Source organism: Podarcis melisellensis (genome assembly GCF_964234715.1).
Source record: "Podarcis melisellensis genome assembly, chromosome: 17".
NCBI classification, from domain to species: Eukaryota; Metazoa; Chordata; class Lepidosauria; order Squamata; family Lacertidae; genus Podarcis; species Podarcis melisellensis.
In genome coordinates, this window is record NC_138534.1 from 6,383,915 (window position 1) to 6,407,924 (window position 24,010).

General features: G+C 43.7%; 1 protein-coding gene across 3 annotated transcripts; it reads right to left on the minus strand.

Moving 5' to 3' along the window:
* Positions 1-603: 603 nt before the first annotated feature.
* RAVER1 (ribonucleoprotein, PTB binding 1) lies at positions 604-22,435 on the minus strand. 3 transcript variants are annotated; one of them, XM_081894061.1, is made up of 15 exons: positions 22,214-22,435; positions 16,753-16,819; positions 14,591-15,060; positions 12,785-12,976; positions 11,965-12,094; positions 11,196-11,296; positions 10,532-10,615; positions 8,672-8,783; positions 7,059-7,294; positions 5,933-6,026; positions 5,381-5,523; positions 4,776-4,853; positions 3,939-4,064; positions 2,385-2,468; positions 604-2,288 (listed from the first exon to the last, which is right to left on the minus strand). In XM_081894061.1, exons 1-15 carry the CDS (start codon positions 22,418-22,420, stop codon positions 2,142-2,144), a joined length of 2,271 nt encoding a protein of 756 aa, XP_081750187.1. In that variant the 5' UTR covers positions 22,421-22,435; the 3' UTR covers positions 604-2,141. The 3 variants fall into 3 exon arrangements, with proteins under 3 accessions (XP_081750187.1, XP_081750186.1, XP_081750188.1); XM_081894060.1 differs by having other exon boundaries at positions 10,532-10,618; XM_081894062.1 differs by lacking the exon at positions 10,532-10,615.
* Between the last annotated feature and the right edge of the window lie 1,575 nt (positions 22,436-24,010).

A 24,010-nucleotide genomic window follows, 5' to 3' on the forward strand; every position in this document is an offset into this window, starting at 1 on the left:
TTATAAGTTGTAGTATTCATTTAGAGGAGCCTTTGTTGAAACAGATGCTTTACCTGTAGTCTAGCACCTTTGCACTTTAATGTGGTACTATTTGAATAATAATTCAACCTGTTTCATAGTTACAAGTGGGGGGGGGGAGTAAACTTTTCTCAGCCAGAGGGTCATATTTTCTTCTGGACAACTTTCCAGGTGCTGCATTCTTGTGGCAGGCAATGCCAGAGGCAAAAGGAAGCAGAACAATGGATGTGACTCGTCTTTGAACACAGCCTACAGTTTAGCGCCAGTTCCAAACCACACACTCACCTCTCCATCTTCTATTTAAGCCAGCAAGTAGTAGTACTAAAGTTCACTACATAACTACTTTAGGAGGGTGGGTGTCAAACAGGTGCAACCTGGGTAGAGGAGCAGCCTGGAGAGAGTCCCACGATCCATACAGAGAGGCCCCCGGGTCTGAAGGTTGCCAACCCGCTCTAGAGTTTATTTTTACCTTTGTATATACAGTTGGTACAGAGATTAGGCAATCCAGCTTGCTCAAAAACATCTGCTTCTACTGCTCATTATTCTTAAAGTTCCATGCACAAAGAATGAAAAAGCGAGACAAGGTTTGATATAAATATAACTTTACTTTGGAAAGTTGGTATCCAGCTGCCAATGGATTTCAAATCCCACGACATATACAGCTAACCAAGCAGTATCTACAGTAGAATCATCATAGCGTGTTTATAAAACAGAAAATGTATATAGGCTAAACTACAAATCCCCCAGGAAAAAGGCCACAGACCCCTTCTCTGTCTCAAAGCAAACTCCACACACTGAGAATGGGTAATATGGAACTACTGTGAACCTAAGATGTTTAAGCAACTTATAGGGCCATTTATTTATCTCTGTACCAAGCTAAACCTGGACCTTGTTCAGAAAATGTCCTGGTAGAATAGGGTTGTGCTTTCCATCTTTTCACCCTCAGCCCAGTGTAAGGGGAAGAGGATCATTCACAGCCCGTTAAGTTCAGACTGGAGCTTGAAAATGCCAGTTCAGTGGAACCCACTCAAAAATCGTAGCTCTGCAAAAAGTGCAGGTGTAGCTTCAAAGCTGGGTCCTCTCAAAAAGCCAAATGGAGGACTCCTGTTGCCACCAAGATGGAAAAACACTAAGCAAAATTCTAAGTCACCCCAGGGAACAACACCCAAAGGCAGACCCAGCCATAGGAGCCTGGCTTAAGTGTTATCAGAATGCAGGATCAGCATTAAGACAAAACCACACTCACTCAAAAAACCTTTGCACCCAAGAAGGAATTGGTCTAAACCAATGAAAAAACAGCAACAACCCAAGGAGGCAGAGAATTTAAAACAAATAAATCAAGTTCATAGAGTTTACCAAGATCACACACTTCTAAACTATGTATTTTTAAAGGAAGTAACTAAAAGAATTGATTTTTTTAAAAAAGGTAATTTACAAATTAATCATAACCAAAATAAGTACACAGACTTAATGTTTAAAAAAATAAAAGCAAAGTCAGATTGCAGGGGAGGCAGAGTCATGTCTCTACCTGGGGGCCGCAGGAGCAGAGTGAAGGTGACAGGCTGCAACTGACCAGGACTGTGTTTCCCAACGTGACGCAAGAGTTCTCCGTTGCCATCTTCTTCCTCTTTAGAAGTTTGCTCTATCGCACTGCAGCAATCCAGAGGCACCTACAGAATGCAAGTACATTCCTTCGCTGGAAAAAGTATTAAGGCAAGACACTCGTATCTCTAGAAGGCAAGGCCCTTGCTCAACAGGACCATGCAAGTAGAATATACTGCAATAAGAGCACAGAACAGGAAGGAGCCCAAGTAGGGAAAAGGCATCCAGATTCATTTTGGTCCAGCTGACTGAGAGGCAGTAGGGAGCTGTCTGCAGTTTGGTGGTGCTTCTCCTGATTGTCGAAATAGCCTCACTTAGGGAAAAGGGGCATTTGCTGCAAAAAGCACCATGGGTTCATCTTCAAAGCCCAGGATGTGCTTGCACTGGATCCCATGCTCAGAAGCCGCCAAGTCCTCTGCACAGAGTCTTAAAACCAAGTCTAAGCAAAACATTAAAAACATTTTTACAAAAATTTACATATTTGGGGAAGGAGAAAAGTGAGTGCTTCTATAGGAAACTGATTAAAATATCCTCTTTCGCTTCATATAGGAGTCTGCGTAGTGCCCTCCCAGGCCTTGAGAATGCTGACCCACATAGCTCCCTTCTGGGCTGGGTTCTGGGGATGGGAGCAGGTGGGAAAAGGCCCTTTTCTGGCCACCAACCGGAGTCTGCAAAAGCAATGAGGGGGAAGAGAGGCAGAATTAGGGACATGACAAGACATGGAGGAGCTAAAGGTTTCAAAGTTCAAAGCGGTACCAACCCACCTTTGAGTAGGTGCTGTGTGAGTGACTTGTTGGTCCTAGTCCCATGATGCCATCTGCTGCACTCACAGGTGGCATCCCAACTGCCTGGAAGAAAAGGCAAGAGTAGAACTAATATACCGTATTTTTCGCTCTATAAGACGCACCAGACCACAAGACGCACCTAGTTTTTGGAGGAGGAAAACAAGAAAAAAAATATTCTGAATCTCAGAAGCCAGAACAGCAAGAACAGCCCTCTTGCTGTTCTGGCTTCTGTGATAGCTGCGCAGCCTGCAATCGCTCCATAAGACGCACACACATTCCCCTTACTTTTTAGGAGGGAAAAAGAGTCTTATAGAGCAAAAAATACAGTAATTTCTGACTGCGAGGCTGACACCCCCCTCCACTACCCAGTGTGATACTATGAAAAACACTACACTGATAAAGGCAAGATGTCAGTCCTTCGGGGATATGGAGGCAAAGCTAGGTCTCACAAGTGGCCTGAGTTGGCTTGTTTGCTAAGAATGGCTGTAAACCTGCCCCCCAACCTCTCTGGCTGTCCTGTGAGATTTTCCTCCAAATACTTTTTCTTTGAAGTTCCTGAAGAAAAGCATCCAAGAATTTCACGCTAACAAATGAAGCCAGAAACCCTCTGTGCAAAATAACAGCATAAAATCAGACTAATTTAGTTTATATCTTGGGGTCAATCTACAGAAGGGTCTGCAGTTGCAGGTTTTGAGACTGTTAGTAATACAAGAACAGATCACTACGCTTGCCAAGGCATGTCTATCAGGCTCTTGCACTTTAAACAGATCAATGCAAGATCAGAATGCTTTTTAAAAAGCATCATCAGTTCCCAAAAGGTTTACAATGTATTATGGGGTTTGCTGTTGGCAAAGCAAGCCCAGAGCACAGTATAGGCACATAAACTAGTTTTCTTGTTATTTGGATCCCAGCCAATGTTTCCAGTCTTGGATAATTATACTAATATTTTCCTTCTTATTCCAGGCTCTTGCCCTCCAGGTATTGTTGGGACTACAATTCTTGCGATCCCTGACCAGCAGCCGTGATGGCTGGGGCTGATGGGAGCTAGAATCCAACAACAAAATAGATTCTCTATTCCCACTATAATAATCAAAGCAATTCCATGTTCACCTTTTCTTTTACAAGATCTGCAACTCATGCACTTTGTGGGCTATATCTGAAAGTGTTTGCAATCTCCCTTGATCATATTCTACTGAGGTTTGGCCATTTCTATCATCAGCTGTGTGCAAAAGCTGTTATCATAGGGAAAACTAGTGGCCACAAACTCAAATGAAAAGCTTTCAGACAGCCAATGAATGAGTTTGTCTTTGTTCTATTTTTTATGTATTTTGAGTTCTCATTTTGTATTTTTATGTTGTGAACTGCCCTGTGATCTTGGGGTGAAGAGAGGTATACAAATTTAACAAATAACAAAACAAACATGAGACCACAGCAGCAAGTGACTGGAGCTGTTTATGTGCCAGTGTAGCATCCAAAAACTACCCAAATTTGCCTCCTAACACAAAGCACAGCCGGCATTATGGGAAATCTTACTTTGTTTAAGTGGCTCTGTCTGAGCCCAGCCTGAAGGCCGCTGGTGAAATAGGAGCTTGGGGATCCGGAATAGAAAGGAGGCAGAGGGGCTCCAAGGCTGTTCCGTTCAAACCCAGGTGATGACACCTGGAAAAGGGGAACAAGATTCACACCGGCTCCTCGTATGCAGAGCTTCTCACACCCCTCTCCACACTGCAGGACAGCAAGAACTAAAAATGACTGAGCCCCTCCCCCCAGCCTATACAGCACTTCTAAGTGGCAACTTGCCTTGGAGAGGGAGAGAAAGGAGAATGGCAGCAGGCACTTGTCACCAGTTCAGCACTGCAGTATGGCTAGAAGAAAGAGTCCGTTTCCCGCTCACAACCTTCCACAGCTCTGTGCCCTCCTTGTGCATTCTGCTACACAGTTAGCGACCGTTTCAAGTGCGGCTTGCTCTTAACAGCCAAGTTTGTGGGTGTTCCTTACCAGACCATCTTCCATGCACATTAAACTAGCGCAAATCACAACATTTCATAATGACAAATCTCATAGTTATGGCACTGCAGCATTCTAAACCTACTGCCTTTCAGTGGATGAGGCCAGGAGCCGACATTTTTTAGTGCCACCGTATCAAATCCAACATGGTATTTAGGAATATAAATATGACAGAGGCAGCTTCCTTGGGACTAGCCCAGGGGTAGCCAACACGGTGCCCTCCAGATGCTGCTGGACTCCCAGCTCCCATCAATTCACAGCAGCAATTGTGGGAACTGCAGTTCAGCAAGGGTACCATGTTGGCTGCCTCTGGATCTACCCCATCCAAGCTAGGTAGAGGCAATTAAAACAATGGATGTTTACCTTCTGCTTGTTGTGTGCAAATCCACCTAGCTGGGGCCCTGTCTCTCTGGCCTGCGGATACATTCGCGTTCCCAAGTCCTTTTGATAGAAAAGAGAAAAGGCAGGAACTCTTTAATCCCGAGTTGTATAAACTGGATATAATGATGCCCCAAACTTTTCATAGCTGAGTTGGTTAAAGCATGGATCCTGAGGTTCCCTTCCAACTCTGATTCGATGTCATTTGAACTGATATGGTCACCAATAAGAACTAGAAATCTGTGCCTACAGGAACATAACATTTATTTCATAAAATTTATACATCACTTGATTGCAAAATAACCTCAAAGCACTTTACAAAAAGATAAGGCAATAAACTCAAAAAAAAATTACACCCCTAAAACATACAAAAGGTCAAGTAGTAAAAGAGATTAAAATTACACCCTAAGCATCTGGGCAGGCTTGTCTAAACAAGAATGTTTTTAGCAGATGCTGCCACACAGAATAATAATACAGAATGGAAGAAGAAGAGCCTAAAGGGCATTAAGATAAATGAAAGCAACTCCAGCGCTTTAAGCTTGCTGTTTATATCCAGAAGCCATGACCATAATGGATCTTCAAGTACTCACTGGCTGGTAGTCAAAAGCACAGCCATCTCCTGTCAGCCCAGAAGAAGGCAACACAGCATCAGATAGGGAGGCCTGCGGAATTCTGGGATTTGAAACATTGCCCAGTACACCAGTCTTCAAGCTGAATGCTTTGTTGGCCCCACCTACAAAGACAAAAGAGCTGACTATCAGCATGCAGGCAGCACGGTAGAAGAACCAGGGATGGGATAGGCTCTGTCCCACTTTAGACTCACCTCAGGACTGCAGGAAACACCCTCATTGTCTAATCATGCAAGGCCTATAGCTGCAGGCAGAAAGAACACTAAAAACTGCCATGCCTCTTAGCCATCCTGCCTCCATAAGACAGCTCAAAACACACCAGAAATTAGATTTTCTAGCAAGTACTAGAGGACACAGTTTTGTACTTTCATTTCCCTTTGTGCCAAATAAGGGATGGCATTCAGATAACTTTTATTCAGTGTAGACCCACTGAAATTAACATGTCTAAATTTGGCCCATTAATTTCAACAGGTCCACTTTAGCCGAATACCACTTAAGATGTGGCCACCTTACCTCCAGGCTTGTTCGTAGGGAGAAGACTTTGCAGATTTAAGTAAGGATTGAGTGGAATCTTGAAGTCTTTGGGTGGCTCTCCTAGCAGAGAAACCTGTAAGAGAGGCAACAGTGAGCACCATTTTCTAGAGGTTTCCAGCTGGTGCCCCTAACAAAGGCGAATCACACATTGTGTGATAAAAAAGTTAAACAGTTTTATTTTTTGAAGAAAAGGTAGATGCATCCTCTATTAAAAAATAAAAAGTTAAAAGTTAAGTCCAATGTTGGCGCTTGGGGAAGTGATCTATTGGTTTTAAAGAGATTCTCAGCAACAGACACTTGGCAGTTTTTCTTCTAATAAAATGTGTGAGAGGATATACATGCTTTTGACACACTGATTACAGAAGTGCGGACAGGCTAAACACAGGGCCTACACTATGCTGAACATCTTCCAGCTGATCACTTGCAGCCCAATTTTGAAAACCCCTGGAGTCAGTTATGCTATAAGGGGCTCCTCTTGGTAGTTCCACCTCCTGAGGGATATACCTCCCTCAGAAGTTTGGTGTGTGTGGCCCAGGGGGAGAGGGAAGAAGAAGAAGAGTTTGGATTTGATATCCCGCCTTTCACTCCCTTTAAGGAGTCTCAAAGCGGCTAAGATTCTCCTTTCCCTTCCTCTCCCACAACAAGCACTCTGTGATGTGAGTGGGGCTGAGAGACTTCAGAGAAGTGTGACTGGCCCAAGGTCACTCAGCAGCTGCAGGTAGAGGAGCAGGGAATCGAACCCGGTCCCCCAGATTACGAGACTACCGCTCTTAACCACTACACCACACTGGCTCTCTCTGCCACAGAGAGGGCCTTCTCTGTGGCAGCTCTAAAGATGAGGAATCTATCCAGTTGCAACAGTTTCAACCCAGGGTTTCAATGCGGGCATGAGAACTGAAGAATTCAAAAGCAGGAGGAGAGCTGGAAGGGAAAAGGTACAGGAAGGAAAAGCACAACTGAAGCTGACATGCAATATAAAAGCACTTCAGTCAAAACCCTCACATGTTTCTGAACTACAACGATGAAGGACAGAAAAGCACCACATAACATATACTCAGACTTTCACAAATGTAAACCTTCACAAGGTACCAGATTCCTCACATACCCCAGATGATGGAGGCCCATTTTCTGTCTGCTTTGGCTTCTGAAGCCCACTGATCACGGACCCCAGGATAGAAGTGGTGAGGCCTTGTAGCCCAGGTTGGGTCAGGTGGGGTCCTATCACAGAGTTCTCCCTCTCCATTCCCAATGGCCCCAGAAAGGATGGCAAAGGCAGGTTTCCTGAAGGCAAGATTGGAGACTTCACAGGTCCTGGAGCCATGTCAGAAGGTACAGAGCCACCTAAGGAGAGAAGATGCACCCAGGTGAGAGCCACTTCCTAAAATAAAGTAGTTCTGGAACCCAAATCATCAGGTTGGGACAGTCAATTTACTGTTCAGATGTTGCCAACTAACCTAATTCAGGGTGGTTAAAAGACCTTAAAGAGTAGAAGGTCATTTGCTGGGCTTTTGCCAGTGAGTAAGGGAGTAAAATGGGGCTATCCAACCTGCTAGGGATTTATACATAACCTGCTGGTCTGAGTCCTTTCCACAGGAACAATGAAAAGCTCCAATGGGGGCAAGAGCACAACGGGTGGGGTGAAAGTTTGCTACCATCTTCAACAAAGACATGGGTGGGGAGACTCCTTCAGACAATGCAAGAAAGGTAGCAAACCCTACTCTCCTTCTATGTTGCTCAGTTTGGTGGCTTCATGTGGAGCTAAGACTCAAAACATCCCTTCATTAAACACTACGGGACTCACTGCATGGAAGGAGTTAATTTGCTCCCTTCCATGCTACCCTGCTCCGAATGAGGACTTGCTGAACAACTTGCTGTGCAACTAGCCTGAAACCTCCCTTCCTCAACAACTGCAGGCCTGAGGATATACTTGTTTGATCTGTTAAGAGAGTTCTTTGCTCTGTCGATTTTCCTACACAACTTCTGTGAGGAGTGGCGCCACCTACCTAATTTCCACACAGGGCTGCAGGAGCTACTCTGAAGTGAAGAGAAGTAAAAATAAAATGCACAAAAAGATTTCTCATGGGCCAGAACAAGCAGAACATAGCTGAAGAAGCAACTGCTGCGGCTCGCAAAAATAACAAAGAGAGTTACTGCAGTTGCTGTATGAGTAGATCTTGATGAAATGAAGTTGCTGTGAGGTGCAGCACCAATTATGCTAAGATTTAAAATGAAAAAAATATTTTGCCTTCTCACTACATCCCAAAGCCTTCTATTCAAAGGAGAGTCTGCTATACAGTAACCCAAGTAAATACTCTCCCTTCTGTTATGATGAAAGAATTCTGGACTTGGATCAGCAAGGTAAAAATCACACACAGCTTTATTGAAGTCCATAGACCCAAAATACAAAGTATAACAACAGTATATATTAACAGTTATTAAGGTGGTTTCTCTTCAGATCGTATAAATCTTCACCTTTTACTATACAAAATATACAAAGTAAGTTAAATGAGAAAAAGAAGAACAGATAAGCTATATTTTGTGGTCAGTCAGTTTCTGAAAGAATCAAGAGTTTCCTTGATCTGTAGGTTTTTCCATACTTTCACTGCCTATGTATTGACTTTATAGAACATGATTTCCCTAGCTTCTAGTAGAAACCATCACTCAAAAATTAAATTCTGGAGAGGATGTTGTTATGACCCTATACCACAAAGCACTTACCTGAGGACATCTCACTCAGTAACTGATTTCCTGTCTGAGAAGTTGGTGTGTTTTGCATTCCCAAAGCATGCTGCAAGGAACCCAGTGGAGACTCTCCCAAGATTCCTGGTTTCTACAAACAAATCAATATGTTCCCACAATTAAGACAGGAAACAAGACTGTGTGTGATAAAAATCCAACACACTCAAGCCAATAACCCACTACAAGCCACTAATCTGAAGCAAGGCAATGGCAAAGGCATACTGATCCAAATGGTTAAGGAAAAAGGGATCAACTACATACAGCCACAGCACTCATGTGTCTAGAGCAGTGGTTCCCAAGCTTCCCCCCCCCCAAAGGACCACTTGAAAATTGCTGATGGACCACTTAATGATTTTTCTGTGCTGTGCTAGGTGATGTATGGTGTTTTTTTAAAAAAAATTAGTGTTTCTTTTATTTCTAACATTTTGCATTCTATTAAATTCAGACTGTAACACAATAAAGTACAATATAAGAATCTAAAGCAGCAGTAAGAATACAATTGAAAACCAGTATTACTGTTTAATGCATACATGCTGCAGACCACCTGAATGCAGCTTACAGACGATGGGCAGATCATTTTGCTAAACCAGTGCCCAGGTAACTGAGTACCACCGGACACTCCTGGTAAGCTATGTTCAGATACAGAACAGCTTGAGAAAGATGGAGCTTTATAGGTAGGAGAGAGGTGACCAATGTCTTTCAGATGGACTTCACAGGATTTTGTGGTAAAGACTGAGTGAGTTTAGCTGTTGCAAGGGCCCAAATGGAACACAAACAGGATTCTACAGCACAAACTGTTAGCTTAAATTCCAGCACACTCATGGCCTTTTCCCATTCTCCAACTGTTCTTCTACAGCTTTCCATTTCCATTTCAAAGCAACCCTCAGAGAATCCAGTACAGAAAGCCCTTGCTGCTAACTTCCTTGCATCACTGTTCTGAGTATACGACTTACTATTATTTGAAAGAAGTGATAGTTGGGATGGATTTTGCTGTTCAGCTGCAACAGGGACAACATTAACAGCAGGCAAAACCACAACATTCAAGGCTATTTAATTCCGATGCGACTCCACCCCAACCATGGCAAGTTCTAATAGTTGTTTGTGGCAGACTCTTCTATCAATGGTTGGAGGCAGCAAAGCAGAATAGAAGCCTAGAAAGCTATGCTCTGAAACCCAACTTGTTGAGAACAAAAGTCTGAAGTCTGATAAACAATGGTTTTCAACAAGGAGGCATCAGGAGGAGGTTTACTCCATCCAAATTCAGAGGGCCTATGTCAATCCATTTGGGTATACTTCCAGAAGGAGATGTGGAAAACAGACCTGTTCATTTTTTTTTGCAGCTCTATCTCTTTGCCCTCTACTCCACTGCTCCTTGTCAAATAATTCTAGATATTTGGAAAACTTCAGACCACCAGAATTGCTCCATCATGCACAATTAATTTTGCTCCACAATGGTGCAGCTCACTTGATGGCGCATAGGCACACAGCACTCACTGGAATAAATATGTTCCCATTCAGCGGTAAGGAAGTGAAGAGGACTTGCATACTGACAAGAGCGCTCCTCATCAACCCTCTTTTTATCAGAAAGCCATCTACTAGTCATGCTAAATGCTACCGCAAGCCAGCCCCCCTGAAACTATGGGGTTTGAGGCTTCAACAGAGTGAAGTCCTAGATCTAGGGGGATGTCTTGCACAACACATCCCCCCCCCCCAGTGAGACTAGAATATGATTAAAGCTGGAGGATGGTCCCTGCAGTGCACCTTCATGCAGCGTACACACAATAAACACCCACACACAAGCAGCGTGATTTTCACACACAGGTCTGGCCTACCACTCACATGGAATATGGCCTGGTTTTCCTTGTTCTGCAGGAGTTGTGTCCAGACCTGGTTTTGGACTAAGAGCAAGTTTCCAAGAAATGCCTTCTGGAGCAGAAAGCAAATAGAGACCAGAGACAGGGTTACTAAAAGCCAAGAGAATGAAAACAGACAAGAAAAAACAGAGAAGGAAGTTTGAAAGTAAGAGCCTGCATTAAACTCCTGCTGTTTGCAAGCCACCCCAAGGACATTTCTATTACCAGGAGATCAAGCAGACTAGATCTTGCCCTGTAGGAACCAGATGAAACCACAGCTGATAAAATTCTCCCTGCCATTCGGCATAGCATTGCAACAGTACACAGAGAAGCTCCAGTGAAGAATTAAAGAATAGATGCAACTAGATTCTTTTGAGTGTGAGGCTAAAGTGAGTTAGGCTGCTGGTGAGAAGTGGAAGAGAATGATCCCCAGGTATAACCCCAAGGTACTTGTTTCCAAAGCAGTCGCTGCCTCTGCAGCGATATGTATCTGTATATAGAGGATGTTTTTTAGGAGCGGAGGAGGGAGGGGAGAGAGAGACAAGGAGATTGTTCTTTATCTTCTCACAATCTGGAACACCAGCCCATCCATGGATAGGGCAAAGATTAACACCAATGTTATTTTACCTGCAACACTGAATGGCAGTTACCTGTTGTGCTTGTGTTTGATTTTGAAGCGCTAGCTGAAGCAGCGCTGTGGACAGGGCAGGGTTGCTTAGCAGGTGCACTGATGGAGGGGCTCCTAGGATTCCTGAAAAAGAAAAATGAAGTTTTAAAAACTCTCCAATGTAATGGGGTGGGGAATCCCTTAGCAACCTCTCAAAATACTGCAGTAATGCAAACTGAACCAAAAAGAACAGCCCAAACTGCGAAACCCTTCATCTTTTAAAGTTATCAGAATACCTTATTCGCTTTTGCTTTTGATGAATGAGTCCAAGTTAGGTTTTTCCCCACTCCCTTACTTGACAGCACTAGTTTGTTAGGCACAAATCCTCACATTAGATAAACTACAAGTAAGAATGAACACCATTTTGGTTGCCTCATGAAGAACTCTAAAGCACCTACTACATCTGCAAAAGTGCCATCTTATCCATTTTGTATCCAACACAAATATTTGGTAAGAATTCAAGCTCTTTCTGATCTGAGGAAAGCTTCCCGTCTTTTTGAACCTGCTCTTCTACAGCCCAAGATAAAAACAACAACTATCATATCTGTATTGTGAATACAAACGACCCTGTCTGATTGCAGCTCCAATCAAGTCAGTGACAACACATCTGGCCATTAGCAGATGCCACTAGGGCTGAGGAGATCTAACATACTCAATGGGCTCACAGTGGGAGGAAACCCCAAGATCACATAGCTCAACACCAAAGGTGCTTTCAGAGACATCCTATTTGAGGGCCCCTTATGCATACTTGCCTTGCTTTCCTCCAATGGCTCCATGAAGGAGAGGGTTGAATAAGAGCTGGACTGACGTAGGATTCCCTAAGCTGTTCAGAATCTGAAGAAGATTGGGCTCGGGAAGAAGCCCTTTTCCACGGTTAAGTGCCTGTAAAAGCAACAGCAGCAAAAAAACAAAACAAAAAAAAATCAAGAGGCACCCGGACTCACTAACTGATAGAAGAACCTTTTCATGATCATGACTCTAACCATGCAGGAAGGGAGCATCCGAGTGTACAGTTAAGGTTTCAGCTCACAAAGTAATTAACAGTTTACAACACAGAACACTTAAGACAGACAGCCTGCCACATTGGGCCACTGGAGGGGGACCTTTGGGCTTCTGTGAGCTGTATTTTGTTTTGATTCAAACATGTACCCTTGTAATGAGGTGAGCTGAAATGTAAGTAAGTTGCTCTCCTTTTCACTTAATGAGTCTATCAGTATCAAACCATCCGCACAATACAGTGGATGCCCATATAGAACAGATAATGGCTATAGGAGGAAGCCTTGTTGATGAGCAGACGTCTGTCCAAAACCAAAACAATGGAAGCATTGTGTCAGTCCCCGGAGATGCAACACCCAACTCTGGACCAAAGTATAAACCTCTTAAAAAGATATAGGCATGAGGAGAAAGGTGGATAAAGGAACAAAAGGTGGTACAGTATTGGCAAGGAGATGATTTCAAGCTACCCATAGGAAGAGGCATCATTTAACATATTTATACCACTTGCTATGAAGAAAATCTCAGTGCAGCTCACAACATAAAACCATACAGTGATTATTGTGAATTGAACCTTACTGTTGCCTGTGCCGCTATCAGAGCAGCTAGCATGCTTCTCCCAGGAGGGCCTGGAGCACAGAAGGACACTCTGATGTGGTTTCCAGCAAGTGGCAAGCCATTGGTGGCCTCTTGGACCATCTCTGCTATCTCAGCTGACTCGTACTCGAGGACTGCAAAGCCCTTTAGCTGCCCATCCTGACCACATGCCAACTATGCAAAAGGAAAAGAAGGCAGTAAGAAGGTGACTCGGCACAAGAGAAAGAGGACATGGCTGCTTTATATGCTTTGAGTCAACCAAAGCTGAAGAACCTACAGCCTCAGGGAATCCCAGCAAGATTCTGCATCAGTAAATCCTCCTGCGCTTAGGACAGGAGCAGTCAATGCGTATCCTCCAGATGTTGAATTCAAACATCCATCAGCCCTAGCCAGTATGGCAAGTAGTCAGGGATGATGAGAACTGTAGTCCAACATATGGAAAGCACCACAATGGATATCTCTGGCTTACTGGGACATGTATCACCTCATTTTGTCAAGAGAACCAAGCTACTACAAGAGAATTGCTAGGCTAGGGGCGAATGACAGAACAATCTTACAGCAACCCCCCACAAGAGTCTCATTAGCACAATCACAACAGCTAACCTCATCACTCTTTTGCCGTATGGTTGGTAACCAACAAGCACTTTCCCCCTGAAAAAGTCCAACAATGCAGTCAAAGAAAGCACTATGTTGTAATTCACATTTTGTTATATGGAATTGGGGGGCGGAGGAAGGTGAAGTTATAGCCAATAGCCCTGTTATTAGCATTACCAGACTGTTACAACAGGTAATTTGGCTAATTATATCCCATTTGCCCTGATGGGGCTTGTGCAGCTTTTAAAATATGCAACTGCCTGAGCCAGAGTCTTTTACATTTTCTACCCAACAGATTAATACTACTACTTAAATTGGTGTGGCAAACAGTCTACTAGTGTGGCTGCACCTGTTGCTACAGTTATCAGGTGGCAAAAAAGATATAGCCCATCTCACGTTCATAGAAAACCACAAAAAATATGGAGGAGACAGGTGCCAGTATTTCAAAACTATATAGAATTTGAATAGAGACTATCTGTGGCCACAGAATTAGGCTTCTATGTTCAATACATTTCCTTGACCCTGGCCAGAAGTGCAATCTAGTCAACATGGACTACATGATTCTTGTGATCTCTTCCAACTCTACATTTCTATTACAGTGGTACCTCTGGTTACGTACTTAATTCGTTCTGGAAGTCTGGTCTTAACCTGAAACTGTTCTTAACCTGAAGACCACTTTAGCTAATGGGGCCTCCCGTTGCTGCCGCACGATTTCTGTTCTCATACTGAAGCAAAGTTCTTAACCCAAGGTACTATTTCTGGGTTAGCGGACTCTGTAACCTAAAGCGTATGTAACCTGAAGCGTATATAACCCGAGGTACCACTGCATTCTATGTTGAGCACACAGAAAAACAAACTTTTTGCTGTGGGGATAGCTTGTGTGATTCAAGCAAACCACTTTCTTTGAGCTGGAAATTATGCCAAATGTTAATCCCCTGGCAGTGAGTGACCAAGCACTTAGGACCAGCAGTAAGTTTCTAAATTTCATTATTGAAGGAATTTGTGGCACAACACTGTTGTGCTATTCACAGAAGCAAACTGGAAGGGGTGGCAGCCTGATCTTTTGTTGCTTCAGAAATATCCAGGTAAATGGATTCTAAAATAAGTGCAACAAGCCTGTTGTGTGAAACTGCTTTGAGTGCTGCACTAAGGACAGGAAGGGCAGCCCTCTTCCCTGTGGCCCAAGGTGCTTACCTGACAGAATGTTGGAGGGCAGATGGCAGAGAAGGTCTGCCTCAGTTCTTCTATGTCATTGTAATTGTGTGGCAGTTTATCTATACATAAGCACTTTGAATGAATGAGGTCCAGGGTCAACTGGTTAACATCTGTCCAGTGAACATACAGAGTCCGTGTTCCCAACTGTTTGCCCAGCAAGTCAGATTTTGCTCGGGCTGCTGAATCCTTTTTCATGTACTCCACAAAGCCATAGCCTTTGGAGTGCCCCGTCTTCTCACTATACACCAAGAAGCATCGTTCCAGGTTCCCAAAGGGCCGAACCAGGTCCTCAAACTGTTGCTGCGTGTAAAGCTGGGGCAGGTTGGCAATGCAGAGCAAGGCATCTGTAGGTTGTAACTGCACTGTGATCTCTTTGTCCCGCAGCTTGCTCAGATGGAATTGCTTAATGGCCGATTCTGCCTGTTCCCCATTCAGTAACGTGACGAAAGCTGCAAGAGAGCGAGGTTATGTAAAAGCTACTGACAAGACGTTATATAGCAACACACAAGTCAAGGCCCACAAACCTCTGCATAGATTTCAAGGTGTATACAGTCAATCACCATTTTGCGCAGAGGTTCTGTTCCCAGCCCACCGCATAGTGGTATGCCCCACCCTGTTGTGCCTCTGACGTGTTTAGTGATGTTTTGGGGTCACTTCTGGGTTCAGTGCTGTGCATGCATGCACAATCGTACGTCATTTGGATGCATGTTAATTGGTTGTTGTCTGTACACAACAGAATTGTCATGCTGGACTAGGCAGAAAATCTACCCAGTCCAGCAAACTGTCTTTAGTTGTGGCCAAACAACAGATATCAAACACAGTATGACGCAGACCACTATTTTCTTTTCATTGCCAACATCTGACATTCAGAGCTGGAAGATGCTGTAATAAAACTGCCAGGGACATGATAAATTAATATTGTTTACCCCAAGACTTTTAGGTGCTTACGGTGTGAGTTACACGTCCAGTTTAAGAGCACACCTGTGGTTACTCTTGGTGTTTCCCCATCCTAAATAAATTTTGTGCCTTTTATAAACTTGGTGACTACTCTGTTCAAATAATATACAAGTGACTTAAATTTGCTGATATTCATCCCTTGCTAAGTTTGCTTTCTTCCCTCTTTTTTTGTTAATGTATTTACACGTACATCTAAATCCGAGTTTTACTCCATTTTAAATTAATATTTTATTAAGAGATGGTTAAGTCCAGTCAAAGGCGACTATGGGGTGCGGCGCTCATCTAGCTTTTCAGACTGAGGGAGCCGGCGTTTGTCACAGACAGCTTTCTGGGCTTCTGGCACAACGGGACACCATTACGAGTGCCAGAGCGTATGGAAACCCCATTTACCTTCCTAGTGCAGTGGTACCTATTTATCTACTTGCACTGGTGTGCTTTCAAACTGCTAGGTTGGCAGAAGCTGGGACAGAGCAATGGGAGCTCACCCCGCAGTGGGGATTCGAACCGCCGACCTTCTGATCAGCAAACGCAAGAGGCTCAGTGGTTTAGACCACAGCGCCACCTGCACCCCTTGATTGATGTTAGGGTTGATGGGATGAATGGCCCACTAGTAGAACCACCAACCTTCAGGCATGCATGCCAGAAGCTTTTCCTTTTCATGAACAATTTCTAATGCACAACAATACTGTTTAAACAAGGAAGAATATATGTGTAGCCTTGCCCAAACTGTAGAGAGTGAGTTATGGATATTCAGAAATGAACAGAAAAAGCCAATGGTGTTATTTCCAGCACACAAACCAGATACCCCCTTATGGCACATACAAGACCTCATGGGGCTCCTGGGCTTCTAATTTTCCAAATGAAGTCACTAGCCATCTCACATATGGCTGAATGTGCAAAACTGAAGGATGATCACACGCAGAGGACAGTAAGACCAAGACAAACACCATGTCCACACCAGTGAGAGCAAGCAAGAAGAATATTAGAAAAGACCTCCACCCACATAAACTATGTGCATCAACCCAATCTTTTAGTTACCCATGAATCTGCATTCAATGGAGATTAATTGAAAGGGGCTGTCCATTCAGCTAGGTTCAGCAGATTATTTTTTATTTGTCAAGAGTTGAACAGAGTCAACCCACCCTATGACAGAAAGGAGAATTCTGTAATGCTAGTTTACTTACCAGTTCCCTTGTATTTATCCACAAAACAGTACTTCAGTTCGTAGTCACTCAGCAGATCATGAACTTCCTGTGCAAAGTCAACAGAAGAAATCCAGTTTGAGCCAGAGTGGGAAACATTACCTCTTTCATCAAAAGGAATCCCAGCCACTTCCCCCACTCCAGTCCACAGAGGCCAGAATCTGCCCAGAGGATAGTTTCAGCAAAATACACCCAGTCCTCATTCCTGAAGCCAGTCACACCCCACTGTAGAGCATGAAATGGTTATTTCATTTTATAGTAAAAGCTGCATCCACGTCCTGGCAGCAACTCCAGCAAAGCCTAATCAATGCTTTGAGCATTTCCTGGTTCTGGATTTTTTATCTGAAGATTTATCTTGCAGGCTTGGACAAAGTCCAACTAAACATGCCACACAATTCAGGTTTTCACAGAACTGGTTTGAAAAGCTCTCTCTTGTTGAGCAGAAGAGTAAAAGTTTGGCAACATTGTCTGTGTGTGTGTGTGTGTGTGTGTGTGTGTGAGAGAGAGAGAGAGAGAGAGAGAGAGAGAGAGAGAGAGAGAGAGAGAGAGAGAACTGACAAAAATAACAAATATGCTCTGCTCTTAAAAGTCCCCTTTCTGGGTTCAAACACAGTAATATTACTGGCCACCCCTCAAATAAAGTAATCAGATACACATTTTGATCCTAAGTCCATAAAAGCCCTATAATAATCAAATATGGTTTGGGGAAGTCTTCTTAAACAAATAATTCTTTGTTAAAGTGCTTGTAACTTCAAAACTGAATGTGATGGAAAACTGAAGTCCCTCTCTGTTTTATATGGGATACATTATTAGAAAATTAATGAATAAGATGAGGATTGTGTTAAGTCACATTAAGAATAACTTTACTGTGGTGTGGTCTGACAATCCCTGTTGCCAGTTTATAATAAGGTTTGGTTGACATAGGCTCTTTTCCTTTTCACATTATCTATCTGAAATAGTAAAATATGTTTACATGTTGTAATTTATTCTGAACTCATCCATTCTGAGATAAACGAGGAACACACTTACCTGCTCAATGGATATGTTTTGGAAATGCTATATTATTAATAATTATTATTATTATTATTATTATTATTATTATTATTATTATTATTATTATCTGCCCATCTGACTGGGTTGTCCTAGCCACTCTGGGCAGCTTCCAACAAATATAAAAGCATAATAAAACATCAAACATTTTAAACTTCCCTACAGAGGGCTGCCTTCAAATGTCTTCTAAAACTTAAAGGGTTGTTTATCACCTGGATATCTGATGGGAGGGTGTTCCACAGGGTGGGTGCTACTACTGAAAAGGCCCTGTGCCTGGTTCCCTGTAACTTTACTTCTCACAGGGAGGAGTTTTCTGCAGTGGCTCCCCGTTTGTGGAATGCTCTTCACAGGGATGTTAATCTGGTGCCCTCATTATATATATTTAGGCTCCAGGCAAAAATGTTCCTCTTCAACCAGACCTTTGGCTTAACAACATTCTACAGCCTTTTAAATGTGCATGTGGGGGGTATTGTTTTGTTATTTCCGTTTTAACTATTTATTTGTGCTTTTATCTTGTATTTTTATCTTGTGAATGGCCCTGAGATCTTTTGATGAAGGGCAGTATAGAAATCTAGTAATAAATATTGTCTCAAGGTACAATTCACAAACAAAACTGGCCTACATTCACCATTATAAGGATTAGTTGTCAAATGACTTTGTGTTGATGGAATTAAATGTTTTTCAACTAAAAAAAGATGTTTGAATAGAAGAGAACCAGAAGGCACTATACCTCCACTTAAAGATGACATTATGGTCTGTATTTACTGAGGGAATTGCATAATCAGCATAAATCATCAACAAGAACAGCTGGCACCACAGGAGATCAGCTTCCTTTCCAGACTGCAGTCTTCCTGAACAGCAGCAAGCCAATATTTAGCATGTGCTTTATGCTGCCTGAGGCAACACTTTCACTTATTGCTCAAGATACTTTTCACTTCTGGCAAGCAGGCGAGCTGAACAGGTTACCTCATTTGAGGCATGTGTGATCTTTTCACAGAAAGGAGTCAACCTCGCTCAAGGTCAAACTCTGCCAAGCCATCTAGCTCCACCATTCTGACCATGAGACCAAGAGTGCATAGATGGATAAGCAAGACCCTGGTTTGAAATGTGCCTCCCAGAGGCAGCTTGAAACACTCCAATGTACTCTTCCAACATAAACCTAGCCAAACTCTAGGGAGAGGGTGTTATTGACGCCCTTGAAAAGGCAGACATTCCAATTAAAGGCAATTCTAGAAGCGTGCCTCTGATACTTTGGCAGCAATCAATAGGGCTTGGGAATCAAGTGACCTCACCCAAACAATGAGGACAGGTCACAGGGTCAAACCTTCACCTGGTGGGCTGTTCAACTGTTTCTATGTAATAATGTAAAATGTACACAATGAGGATTTCCTATGAAGTTCCACTGTCCTTTCTAAAGTTCAATTGCCCTTCCTGATCAGTTCACTCCACTACAGGATATGGATGCTAATGTAATCCTCACAAGAATTTTTTTTTTTAAATGAGACATTTATACAGAGGTGCATCTTAGAACCTGTTTATAAAACACATACAGTGATACCTCAGGTTATAGATGCTTCAGGTTACAGACTCCGCTAATCCAGAAATAGTACCTCGGGTTAAGAACTTTGCTTCAGGATGAGAACAGAAATCGTGCTCCGGCGGTGCGACGGCAGCTGGAGGCCCCATTAGCTAAAGTGGCGCTTCAGGTTAAGAACGGACCTCCGGAATGAATTAAGTACTTAACCCGAGGTACCACTGTATCCCTAAGAAATGGTATCTATCCATTTAGGAGTTTCAGCCCACCTATAGTGGGCCAAAACTCTCTGCTTTGCTTACGGAGCTCTGGGAGACACCAGCAAGGCTGGCGAGTTCCCACAAGGACCTCACAGAGACCAATAAGCAAAGTGGAGAGCTTAAAAGCTCTTTCTGTGCCAGGAAATCTAGCACAAAAGGAGCTTTTAAGCTCTCCACCTTGCATGCAATTAATTGGCAGCATTTCAACCAACCGTCTTTCAACTGCTCAAGGTTGAAATCAGAGTTCTTCCGGCTTCAGCACTCTCCCCTCAGGTCTCTATGAACTAAATCTGAGAATGTGCATAGACGCCGTAGATTCATTACATTTCTAGTCCACCATTCATCCAACTCAAGGTGGGCAATGACCAGACAACCCACACTTGATTAGTTTCAGCAAAGTTACTGCATCACGTGTTCTGTGACACATCTTGAAAGAGATGCAAATATGTAAACACACACAGACAAAACGTTAGCACACTGCTTCCTTACCACTGTATTTCCCTTAACAACTCTGTTGGAGCGCTACTATTCTGTAATAAAACATGCTCATTTGTTTCCTCAAAAGCAGACAACTATGGCCAGTTTAATTTACAGTTCATAGAGAAAGGTTGTCAGCAATGTATAATGGTGTGTTGTGTGAATAACTTATCATCTTCCTTCTGTGTTAAAACTGCTGCTCATCAACCTCACTAAGTGGATGCCAACCAACTCAAGAAAACAAATATCTCTTTCTAGTAATGTACGCAGCAAAACATAAGAAGCCCGCGGGCACTTTAAAAGCCAATGTATTTCTTACTGCTTAAGTTTCAGAGTAAAAGCCACTTCAGCAGGTACATCATGTGCAGGTACATCACTTGACAGGTGACAGGGTTATAGAAGAGAAAAAATTGAACATTCTATCCAATACAAGAGAGCAGCAGTACATGTGTCAAAGTTCTTTAGAAAATCCAAATGTAAACAAGATAATAAGCATTTTTTCACCAACATGAATGGTTATCACCAGTGACTGCTATTGCGACTATCTTGAATGCATGTGGACTCTGCATAGAAATACCACACCCACTAATGCCCCTGGCACTTCCTCACCTTTTAAATTCACAGTTTACAACCTTAACTTCTGGTTCCTGCATTTAAAAACACAATGCATAGGTTATGGGAATGTATTGTGCTATTATTATGTATGGTGACTTTATGATAGTTTAGTAATGATTCACTGGTTGTTGAGTGTGAATTTGGTTAATTATTATTTGCTGATAATTTGAGAATGATATTTTGTCTAACAGATTATTGAATATTACTTTATTTGATAGAACTTGTTTATTTTAAGTTGTTCTTTTTATTATGACTTATTTTCATTGGATCAGATCATTATAAGACATGTGATCCTGGCTGTATATTCTGTTGTTTCTTCAGCTTGTAAACCACCTTGAGTACAACAATACAGAAAGATGGCGTACAAACTAAAGGTGTAGTGAAATATATCGATGATACATAGCTGAGGACAAAAATGCACAACTGAGAGGTCGCCTCTAGCCCCATAGGAATATGTGCATTCCTCTACAACAGCCATAGAAACAGAAAAGACTGATGACATGTCTCGCTCAATTCAGACATCATGCTGAATTATGGTTATGGCTTAGCTATAGTTTGTGGTATGGTGTCCAAGCTGACAAAGTCACGGTGTGTGAGTGGGCAGGAAGTCAGATATAAAATCCACGGTCTGAAGTCTGTTTGTGAACCATGGTGTCTGAGTGTCTGTATTGCAGAACACACATCTCTTCCCACTAGCAGCGTGTTCAGAATATGCCTTCCAGCAGCAAATGTGTGAGGGCCCAAGGTGGCTAAACCTGCTAGACACAAACCCTGGACACCAACCCTTCCTCCCCTGGAGGCTGCACATTCAGTGTCTGTGTGACAAGGATGTACAAAGACAAGAGACTTGTTTGCGTACAACTATACCTGTGAACAGAAAATACGTTGCCATGTTGGCAGGGGCCCATCTACAAGGTGTCATCCAACCATCTCATATGTTCACTGTGTGTGTGAACACCCCTTAAAATAGCTGAACAACATGTCAGACTCCCATTTGCATCTGTACTGGGTTGCAGCTGGGGCGTGAGTTTGTGAAGGGCTTGAATATTCCCTCATACTCCCTACACATAAAACCCTGTATCAGAGAGAAGGTTCTGCGCTAACTTTTCCTTGGCAGACTAGCTTTGTTTGCAAAGATCTATTTCTTGAAGGCTGGAGAAGATCCACAGTTTGCTGAAGGAAATGGTAAAAGCCAGGAATAGATAAATGACCAAGGGCTTTTTCTTCGCTCTTACTTGCTGAGAACTGAAGTGAGAAAAGCAGTGATGATGCTTCGCTAGCAAAGGCGAATGACCTCACCCGGATCTCGAAACTTTTTCAGATAGCGCTTCTGAAAGGCAGTAGGGTCAGGTGCTGGGAATTGAGGGTCCACCCTCAACCAGAGGCAGATGAGTTTGTCGCTTTTCGAGAGCGGAGCGCGCAGGCTTGAGGGTTCAGCAGAGCTCCTCCGCAGGCAGGAGAAGGTGACTGAGAAAAGCGGCCGGAGGGGGGCGGGGAGAAGGCTCACCTGGTTAGCGACGTCGGCGGGCAGCCCCCGGACGAGCACCTTGCGCCGGTTGCGGAACTGCCGGGCGCTCCTCTCCAGGCGGCTCCTCACCTCGGCCGGCTCCAGGCGAGGCAGCTCCTCTTCGCGGGCGCTGGCCGGGGCCGACGAGGCAGAGTCGGCCGCCGCCGCCGCGGAAACCCCCGCCACAACCGCCGCCGCCGCCGCCATCTTGGGAACCAGCCGTCCTCTTCTCCCGCCCTCAGGCTAAGATCAGCGAGAGCGAGGGTTGGGAAAGAGCGGCGGCGGCGGCGGCACGCCGGCAGCCCATTGGCCTGGGTAAGGACTCGGCCCGCCTCCCGGGCAGTTGTTGGTCGGGCGCGCCAATGAGATAGGGCCGGGCCGGGTGCGAGGAGGAGGGGTTAACCCTTCGCGGTCCGCGCGGGAGGCGGCTGCTCGCTCTTCTTCTTCCGGTAGCTCGTCCCGCGCGCTCGAGGGAGGAGTTTGACCCGAGGCCGCGGTGCGAAAGCCCGGCCGGAGCCGAATAAAGTGAAGCGAGCGCGCGGGCTGGTACCCCGGTAGGGCTCCGGAGTGGGAGAACCGCGGGCGCAGCCTCGGCTGCAGCCTGAGTCGCCTCCAGCCTACTGCCAGCTGTTGGCTTTTCCTAAAGATATGATGTATTTCATGCGTTATTGTTGCAGAATGCACCAATACGCAGGGCCGGATTTAGGTTTTAATGATGCCCTAAGCTACTGAAGGTAATGAGGCCCTTTGTATGTCCAGCTGTCCTTTGTCACAAATTGTCGCTGGTTTTTGTTGTTGAATATACAGTATGTTATATGGTAATTTATGGACCTAATAGGTATCTAAAGCCATTTGCACATAACAAAATATGTATTTTATCAAATTGATTGTTGAACTGAAATACAATTAAACAGTGAAACACTGTTGCTGTGTGTAGGTTTTATTTTATTTGGTTTTTATCATATTTTGGAAATGTACATCTAGGTTTTTCCCCCTTTAAACTTTTTTGGGGCCCCTAAGAGAGTGGGGCCCTAAGCTATAGCTTCTTTAGCTTATACGTAAACCCGGCACTCCCAATACCCATGGTTAAGGTGCAAGATTTCTAAATGTAGATACCACTGCTAACATTTAAGAACATAATAATATCCTGGATCAGGCATCCTGGTCACAGGGCGGCTAGCCAGGTGCCTCTTGTGGGAAATCAGGGAGCAGAATGCAAACTCAAGAGCAACCCTTCTCTTCTGTGGTTTCCAGCAGCTGGTATTCTGTGGCATTGCTACTTCCAATTATGGAAGTAGAGCCATAGTCATCATGGCTAGTAGCCATCCGTAGCCCTCTGCTCTAGTCCTCTTTTAAAGCCATCCAGCTTGGTGGCCATCACTGGGAGTGAGTTCCATGGTTTTCACTATGCACTGCATGAAAAGGTACTTTCTTTAAGCTGTCCTGAATCTTCTAACACGTTGTGGGTGTTTTTGAGTTCTAGTATTAGATTGGAAATACAGGTGTACCTTACAGGAGCTGTCTGTCTGTCAGCAAAGGGGATACATGGAAAGAATTTATTTGAATTAATTTTGGGATGCATTTTAATCGATTTATTGCTTGTTTTTATGTATATAGTGTTATTAATATGTTAGCCTCTCTGAGCCCGGCTCTGGCAGGGAAGGGTTATTATTATTATTATTATTATTATTATTATTATTATTATTATTAGTGTGCTAAAGCAAAGTGATAAAATCAAGTTGCTATTGGGACATTAAGAACATGAGGCCTGCGGGATCAGGCCAAAGCAGCCATTGT